Source organism: Fukomys damarensis, unplaced genomic scaffold (genome assembly GCF_012274545.1).
Source record: "Fukomys damarensis isolate Sample0158 unplaced genomic scaffold, DMR_v1.0_HiC HiC_scaffold_16, whole genome shotgun sequence".
Classification (NCBI taxonomy): domain Eukaryota; kingdom Metazoa; phylum Chordata; class Mammalia; order Rodentia; family Bathyergidae; genus Fukomys; species Fukomys damarensis.
Window position 1 is genome coordinate 121903488 of NW_022900928.1, and position 8778 is coordinate 121912265.

General features: G+C 53.4%; 1 protein-coding gene across 3 annotated transcripts in view; it reads right to left on the reverse strand.

The window, feature by feature from the left end:
- Positions 1-8048, reverse strand: part of Pax3 (paired box 3) — a 93302-nt gene extending 85254 nt beyond the window's left edge. For 2 of the 3 annotated variants that reach the window (XM_010611802.2, XM_010611804.1), the window contains exons 1-5: positions 7914-8048; positions 7051-7253; positions 5683-5918; positions 4245-4374; positions 3090-3224 (exon numbers count right to left, since the gene is read on the reverse strand). In XM_010611802.2, coding sequence (XP_010610104.1) covers positions 3090-3224; positions 4245-4374; positions 5683-5918; positions 7051-7253; positions 7914-7939 — 730 coding nt within the window. In that variant the 5' untranslated portion in view covers positions 7940-8048. The remainder of the gene's footprint in view (positions 1-3089; positions 3225-4244; positions 4375-5682; positions 5919-7050; positions 7254-7913) is intronic. The other variant, XM_010611803.2, reaches the window with a different exon arrangement.
- Positions 8049-8778: the final 730 nt, after the last annotated feature.

Sequence of the window (8778 nt, forward strand, 5' to 3'; positions counted from 1 at the left end):
TGGGCCGGGGCTTGGCTTCTCCGGGCGCTCCTGCTCCGATCTCGGTGCCGCCGGGGACAGGGGTGGGAGGAGTTGGGTGATCCAGGGCCTGCGGACCCTCTCCCTTCACCGCGGGGACGGGGGACCCCGTGAGGGCGCACAGCGCTTAGCGTCCGGGAGCGCCCGCAGCGGAGCACCTGGTACCTCCAAGCTGCGCAGCTCTCGGATTGGGCAAGGAGAAGGGAAAGTTGGGAAGGCACAAAGGATCGGAGAGGAAAAGGGGAAAAACTCTGGAGAGAACGTGGGCGGGTTCTCGGGGTGCCCTCCTCCCTGCGTCCTAGAGCCCACCAAGCAGACCTCGGCCCTAGAGGTCCCCGAGCTAGCCAGTCTCCGCCGCACCCCCCGGGCTGCAGCCTCTGGCGGCGAGAGCACCTCGCAGTGTCGGGACACCCCAAGTATCTCCTCCATCAGCCTCTCCCTCCCCCTCCGGCAGGGCTCTGAGAGCCCTTTCTCAACGTTCATTCTATTTTACAAGCGAGCCGCGCGGGGCAACCAGAGACTTTTGATGCCGGAACAACAGGCGAATTTTTGAGGTTTCTAAACTTCATACTCCGTCTCTGTCTGTCCTTTCTCTGGGCCCCTTTGGCGCTGCGGTGCTCATCCGGAAAAAGAGCTGGAGGCGCTGAAGAGACTCTTATTCCGCATCTTCCTTGACAACCCGAAATTAAATCAGGCTTCGGCCTCTGAGGAGTGTGTGCGTGTGTGTGTGTGTGTGTGTGTGTGTGTGTGTGTGTGTGTGTGTGTGTTTTCAACGGCACAGCCCCCACTGCGGAGAATACTCTGATTTTAAAATGGTAGCAATTGCCCGTGAATGGCAGCCGGCCCAGCTAGAAAGCCCAAAAGACTAGAAACATTTTGTAGGTGAAATGGCCACTTTTTCCACGCTGGAGAGTCCATAAAACTTCCTGGCGCAGCAGCTATTGGGGCTCATTGAATAATTCATCCCTCATTGCAAGCCCATAATGTCTATTCTGGCCCCTTTGTGGGGCTGTTTTCTCTTCTTTTCTCCTTGAATTATAAAAAGGTTGCCTGCCTTTGTTCACATCAAGCTGCTCCGAGCTGCAGCTTTGTCTGGGCCGAGCTAAAGTGTGAGTTTCAATGGACTCTCCAGGCTTTGTCTCCCAAGTTCATCTCCAAGTGTAGATTGTGTAGAGAAGGCCTGCTTTGTAAAAGCTGGAAAAGTTGTACAAATGTTTGACCAGCTCATTTGGGACGTTTTGTCTCCTGGGCCTGGGTTGCCCGTGCTATGAGGGAGCGGCTAGAGCAGCCGGCAAGTGCCTCCAGCAACAAGTAGCAAAGCCAGGGTCCGGCAAGCCTCTCCAACTCTGGGCGCCTCTCTGCACTGCCTTGTTTCTCGAAGGGCTGTTTAGTTTGGGGCTGCCTTACTTTCCTCCCACCCCAACAGCTCTGTGCTCCACCTCCAGCTGGGGTAAAAGCAGAGGTGTCTTCTCAGAGACTAGGGTGGAAAACCAAACAGAGGGGCTTAGATTTAGTCCTCGAAGTCTCCTGTTATAAAGTAGGGTGGGGGAGCAAGAGCACATGATATCACCCTGCTGCTGGACCTCTTCTGTTTGGAGTGGCTTTTGTTTCTGCTTTTTTTTTTTTTCAATTTCATGTTTTTATTCAAAGTGCTGGGTGTTGATCCCAGATGTGCTATGTGAGCACTTCACCACTGAGCTAGACCCTTAGCCCTGCGGTGAATTTTCTTGACTGCTTGGGTGCCCCAAGAGCTTAGACTCTTTGGTTGATTCCAGAAATCAGCCATTTGGATTTGTAACATTCAAATCTAGATGTTCCTTGTGCTGAGATTTTGCGCTGGTTTGTAAGCAGTTGCTGTGGAAGGCCAGCAGCTGCCCTAGGGTTGGACAATGAAAGGGTAGAGGAAGTGACCAACTTTCTGACCCAAGTGTCACCCCAGATGTGGCCCTGGTGAGAGCACAGATCCCACTGGTCACAGTAAGTGACCCCTCCAAGCCCTCTTGGAGGTTCACCTGACCCTCTGGGACAACTTCTAAAACACAACTGAACCCAAAGAAGTACCATGCCAGGGAACTCCAGGTGTAGGCAGGGCACCCGGTCCCTCCTGTCCAGCTGAAAAAACGCAACCACTGACTACAGGCAAGGCTAAAAACGTTGAGACCAGCTCTGCCCTTCTGCTGTAGCAATGCTCTTTTCCTAGTTCATCTCTCAAAGCATTGCCCTTCCCTCCCCTCTTGCTGTTCAAAGATGACTCCAAGCAGCAGGTAAAAGGGAAGCTGGCTGCACTTCTTGCTCCCCTAGGGGGGGATTTTCTACGGGTGTTGACAGGCCACAGCCAACCTGGAGTGGGTGGTCCACATCCCTGAGGGGTGGGGGTACCGGCGGTGCTAAGGACCCAAGAACACAGATCCCTTTGACTTGTTGCAATCCAGGGCTTCGATTCCCAGATACATGCAAGTTAAACCCATCACACTTGAAAACCAACTTAAATCAAAAACAGCCAACTTACACATGCACAGAGACACATGCAAACGTAAAAACAGACACACAGACACTTTCTTAAGGCAGATGTGGGGCAAGCTCAGGTGATCTCACTCTCTTCTCTCTCTCTCCCTCTCTCTCCCTCCCTCTCTCTCTCTCTCTCTCTCTCTCTCTCTCTCTCTCTCTCTCTCTCTCTCTCTCTCTCTCTCTCTCTCTCTCTCATCTCTCCTTGCCTCTCAAAAACTTTGGCTTTTCCTGAGGGCACACAAAAGCTACTTCAAGCTTAGAGCCCTAAATATCCTCTCTCCGTGGTCCTCACCCATACCACTCGAGACCAGTTGTACAAGCGCGCACACACACACACGCAGTTCCCACTACCTTAGAGCATAATTAGGGACTCCAAGTGGTACTGGAAAAAGATTTACAAAATTTTCAAATTAGAATAGGGAAGATTTTTGTTTAAGTAGGGAGCCCTCTCCATTCTTTGGCTTGAAAACGCCGACCAAGCGCAGCAGCTGTGAGAGGAAGATCGGAACCAAGCCGGGCCTGGGCGGCCATCCGCCCCGACGTAGCCCAGCGCCGCCGCTTACCTCGCTCACTCAGGATGCCGTCGATACTGTGTTTCGCCTTTTTCTCGCTTTCCTCGGCCTCCTTCCTCTCCAGATCCGCCTCTTCGTCCTCGCCTTTCCCGAATTTACTCCTCAGGATGCGGCTGATGGAACTCACTGGGGGCAAGGGAAGGAAGGGAGCGCACCCGATTGAACCCCAAACCTCCTGCTGCAGAGCCAGGACCTCTCACCCTCCCAGTCAACCCCCACCACCCTTTCGGGATCCTCTCGGTGCAGCAAAACGAGTGTGAACGCGCCTCCAACTTAGGGCCCAGAAACGCCATCTCGTCAGGGTCCTCCCGGCCGGAAGCGGCCCCTTGCCTCACCCGGTACCGGGGCTCTAGGTCTCCAACCAAAGTTTCCTCCTCCAGCCCACCCTGCCCTCTCCCTGTCTCCTGCCTACCTGAAGACAGCTCCCGGTTCCGGGTAAGTGAGGAACCGCGAAGGAACTGTCCCCTCCAAATCAACTTTTGGAGGCTATAAAATAGGGTTTTAATTTCAACTGCAGAATTGCTTCCTATTGTAAAAATCAAAAGGAAAGGCACTCTCCCTCATTTATTTTTTCCAGATTCCAGTGTAGTAAACAAATCCATGCTCTGAAATATATCGTTCTGGAAGAGGGAGGAAAAGGGAGTTTCCTTTTAATTAAAAACAAACTCTCCTGCCGCCCTCACGCTGGCCCTGGGCTGGTCCTTCTCCCTTCTCCTCCCCCAGGCTGCCCGAGCCCCCAAAGGTCCCGGAGACTCGGGGAAAATTGGGGTGATCTGTCACCCTTCCCCCCTTTGAGCACAACGCAAATTCTCCGCTGGCTCAGCCGTCTCCCTCCGCTTGGGGTTACCAAAACATTTGTTTCTCTTTAAAAGGGAACATCAATATTAATAAAGGCTTGGCCTCGCCTCAGCTTCCTGCTCTGCCTCCTCGAGTGAAAGCCTCTTCGGGTTCGGGGAGCTCTCATCAGCGACCTCACAAGCCCTGCACCCTTGGGACGAGCGCCTCACCCTGTGGCCCTTAAGAAATATCTGGTCTGTGCATAACAAGAGCCTTGGCCGAGGCAGACTCTGTAATTGGGGCGATTCTGGCTGGGAAGACCCTGGGGGTGCTGGTCTCGCCTCTGGGAGAAGTCGCTGGGCCTAGTACCTGAGGGCACGGTGTTTCGATCACAGACAGCGTCCTTGAGTAATTTGTCTCTGATTTCCCAGCTGAACATTCCTGGGTTCTCTCTTTTGTATTCCTCAATTTTCTTCTCCACATCAGGCGTTGTTACCTGCTTTAAGAGAACAGGCGGCTGGCGTTGGTTGCCGGTACTCTAGGCCAAGCAAGATGGTGACCCCACTGCCTCTGGGTCTGTCCGGATGCTCCTTGATGAATCTTCTGGGGACTCCCCACCCCCACACAAACCTCTTAGCCAAAGGATCTCAATTCTCCCACTTTAGAAAGAGGCTAGCGGGAAATTATCCCACTCCAGACCAGCCCAGGGACCCCCCACCTGCTCAGATAAATTCAGACAACCCGGTTAAATAAAGAATTATAACATCGAGGGGGTGTGGGTTATTCTTTCTGGTCCCTGGAAATAAGGACAAGTCCTTATGCCCGAATCAACATGAAAATGAAACTAAAAAGGACAAGCTTGAAAGTGGAGCTGAAAAATCAAATTAGATTGGCAACCTGTCCCATGCCAAAGGGGCAACAAGATTGTAGTTCAAGTGAAAAATGACTTTAGATGCAAAAATTTTAGTACCTGTTTGTTTAAAAATTACAGCGAAAAGCAGATACTGTGGATAATTGGAGAGACTGGCTCTTCACCCCCGACCCTACTCACATAAAGAAGTGTTTCCAGAGCTTTAGGTTAAGAAGGGGTTGGGGACGTAGAAGGAGGGATAAGACATGGAAGTCTTCACTTCACTATAACCCTCTTGATTTTGCCCACAGAAACTAGAAAGTCATATTGGCTTCCCCCAAAACAGAAGAAAAGCCAGGCCCTGTGTGAGCCTCTCACGTTAGAAAAACCAAAATAATTTGAGGATAGCACTAAACTGCTTTTTTGAATGGAGTACTCAGGCTCATTACAAAGAAAACTGATCGCCTTGGATTTGTCTCTCAAAGCAGTTTGGATTGGAGATTGAAGGTTAGGAGAGAAACAATTAAAACAACAAAAAGGCTCCTTGGATTCCTTTGGGAAAGAGCAGCACAGGGGATGGGGGCTGGGAAGTCCATTGGGCAGGAAGGAGTAACAGGTAGGCGATTGCAACTCGTGTGATTTCAGTGTTTGTTGAAATAATTTGATGAGTATTTCAGGGCTCCTGGATGCTTAAAAATATTGTTTTTCCTTTGCAAAAGAAGCTGGACATTTCCTGTAGTTCCTCAAGGAGCATCGGCCTCTGGCAGCAGCTGAGTCCACTGCCCCAGGCTACACACACACACACACACACACACACACACACACACACACACACTTTCACAGATTTGAAGAATAGCTCCATGGAAAGCCTCAGCTGGCACCCCTTGCTCCCTGCCCTTTTTTCCCCATCTGGTTCTCTGCAGGCCATTAGGTGGCTGGGCCAAGTCCGGCACTCACCTTGGGCTTGCTGCCGCCAATGGCACCAGGACGGATGGAGCCCGTTTCCTGGTACCTACACAGGATCTTGGAGACACAGCCGTGGGACACGCGCAGCTGGCGGGAGATGACACAGGGCCGAATGCCATGATGGGCCATCTCCACGATCTTGTGGCGGATGTGGTTGGGCAGTGGCCTGCCATTGATAAAGACCCCGCCAAGCTGGTTAACCCGGCCCTGGCCAAGAGGGGTGGATACTGGAAGGAGAAGGCAACAAAGAGAAAGAAGCAAAGGGAAAATCACTTGGGTAGAACAGAAAGCAGCAGGAAGAACCCACCTCGCTTTGCCTTCTTCTGGCCAATTTATATGTGACAGCTCCATCACTGAATCTGCTCCACTTCCAACTTCCAGTCCCAGACCCTCTTTCAATCTCATTTGTTCAAATTATTAAGCAACTCAGGAGCATATGCTCTGGTGTGATGAGAGTAACTGGGGCAAGATAACTTGCTCCAGCTCCAGAGGAACCGTCTTCCCTTGCAAACTGGAAGAAGAGCCTGGGGCGTCTGCGGAGTCTGTCTCATTCTAACATAGGAGCTGGCACCAAACCTTACCCAATGGAGCTGCCCCTGGGGTCTTGGGTGAGCTGACAGCCCCTGGGCTTTCTGTCTGGGCCTTTGCAGCAGCCAAAAGAGAGAGAGGATCTCAAAAGGAGGCACAGGTGGCAATGCCTGTCACCTGTTACACCTTTGAAAAGAGAAAGCAAGAGCAGGAGCGCTGCCTGTGGTCCACCCATGTCCCACTGTGAGGCCGCCAGAATCCCTGCTCTGGCGCCCTATCCAAGGAAATTGTTTGGAGGCCTTGAGAAGAAAATCCAGCTTCCTATCTCCCTGGGATTCCAGGAATCTCCTGGCAGATCCGAAAGGAGCTTTCCAAACTAGTTATAAACACTTCGAGGTTGAGTTTAATGCAACTGTAATTAATAAATAATAATTCAATTCACGATAGCGCGCGCCTCGTTAGCCACCATCCGAAAATTCTTCCCAAACTAACAAGCGTTTCGCAGCCGCGACAATTCTGAGATGCCTCTGGGTGGACTGAGTGTGGAGAAGTTGCTTTCGGCGCTCCCAAGCCGGTTGGCTCCCTTTCTCACCACCGCATCTCCAAAACAACAGGGAAAAGTGGACCCGGCCGGGTGCAGGCCCGGCCTCCGAGCTCTGCGTTCCTTTCTCGGACGCAAAATCAAGTAGGGCCGGGCCCCAACCCTTGCTTCTTGGAGAGGGAGCTGCTGAGGGAAGGGGCTCCTCGGACACCCAGAGTCCGGAGACCCGGGGTACAGCGGGGCGGGCGACTCCGGGCCCAGGATCTGGAGGCGCTGCGGCCCTTGCTTACCTTCCAGCGGGAACCCGCTGCGTGGGTAGTTCTGCCCCGGGCCGGGCCTCATCATTCTGGGCACTGCGCCGGCCAGCGTGGTCATCCTGGGGCAGCTTCGCTCGGAAACTATATCCTGGTGAAGGCGACAAGGACGGGCGACCGCGGCGAGGCGGTGACCCCCAAGAACTCTCCGGAGAGTCAGGAGCTCCTCCTCAAAAGGGCTGGAGAGAGAGGGAGGGACGCGGGGAAGGGGGGCTTCGGTCTGCTAGTCCGGAGGCGGCTGGAGATGGGACCCGGGAAAGGGGCAGGCGGGAGGCCCCGGAGTCCAAGATCCCAAACCCAGGGCGGAAAAGTTGGACGCGATTCTGCGCGAACCGCCCCGCAGCTGCGGGCGCTGGAAAAGGGGGCTCAGGGCGCCACGAGCGGCGGGGAGGGGGCGAGGCTGGAGCGCGGCCTGCGTCTCCTCCCGTCTTGACACCGAGTGCTGGGATCCCGGCTGGGGAGCATTTATTAGTTCTTTCACCCAAAGCTTGGTCAGGAGCCCTGAGCTGCGATTGGCCGACGGGGAGACCGTCCCGGGTGGCGGAGACACGCGCTGATTGGGCGACAGCGGCCACTTTCTCTTCCCATCCCTGACTGCGCCCAGGCCTCCGCCGGCCCCGGCAGGGACCCGAGCTGCGCCCCTTCCCCGAGAGAGAGTGGGGCGGACCCGTGGAGACTGGGAGAGACAGCCCGCGGTGACAAGAGCGGCCGAGGGTGGAGAGGTGGCTCCGTCTCTGCTTCTCACTCGCGGGCTTTCTATTCCTCCGTCTCTCTGCGTCTCCCTAATTTGCGCGTCTCTGCCTTGGACTCCCATTCCGTCAAGGGGTGTCCGTTTCCACCTGTGAGTCTCTCTCCGAATTTCCATCCTCTGCAGGGAGCGTAATTCTTCTAAAAATGCATGGGGAGACCCACAGAAAGCTACTTCCCTTCCCTCTCTGCTCGGTGCCCCTTGGCCCGGGCTTGGTAGGGGCTCCTTTCTGCGGGGTTCTCTCGGGAAGACTCCAGGGGGTGCATAGAATGTTCTTTTGTCTCCTTAATCTTGGAACCGGGTGCGTGGGTTTCTTAGAGCACAGGCAGCTGTGGCTAGACTCTAGGTCTGCTGGTTAAAGTCTTAGGCTGAGGTGGGGGGGGGAGTCGATCTCATTTTCTTGATTTAAAAACTGCTCTGAGAAACTGGGACTCTAAATCTCTGTGTAGAGATCCCCGATGCAGAGATGCATCTATATGTTAAAAGTTTTGACCCGGCTGCGGCGTTTGTTCTCAGGAATTTATTATGGCATTCAGACTAAACTGCTGGAAAAATAAAAGGAGTGAAGCCTTGGCTAGGATTTGAAGTGTCCCCAGCAGGATATGACGCCAGGAGTGTTGTAAAGACTGTCTGTCCTTAGAGAAGGTACCATTGTGCATAGCCTTTTATTTATAACTTGGTAAGTGCCAGCGAACTCGCCTCCTTTACACCCCCGAGTGCCAGCCCTGCGTTCTGCGCTGGGCTTTATTCGCTCAAGTCTATTGAAGGACTGTCACTCCGGGGCCTCGAGGTATTCAGGGCCTTAATCAATCAAAAGGATGAGAATCGGGCAGGTTTTTCCCTTTGAAATAAAGGAAACAATGACTTCTGGCCTTCAAGTTCCCCCTTTTCCTTTTACGATTTTTGAATATTTTCCTGCCCTGGAGTTCTCTACTGCTCTCTCTCTCTCTCTCTCT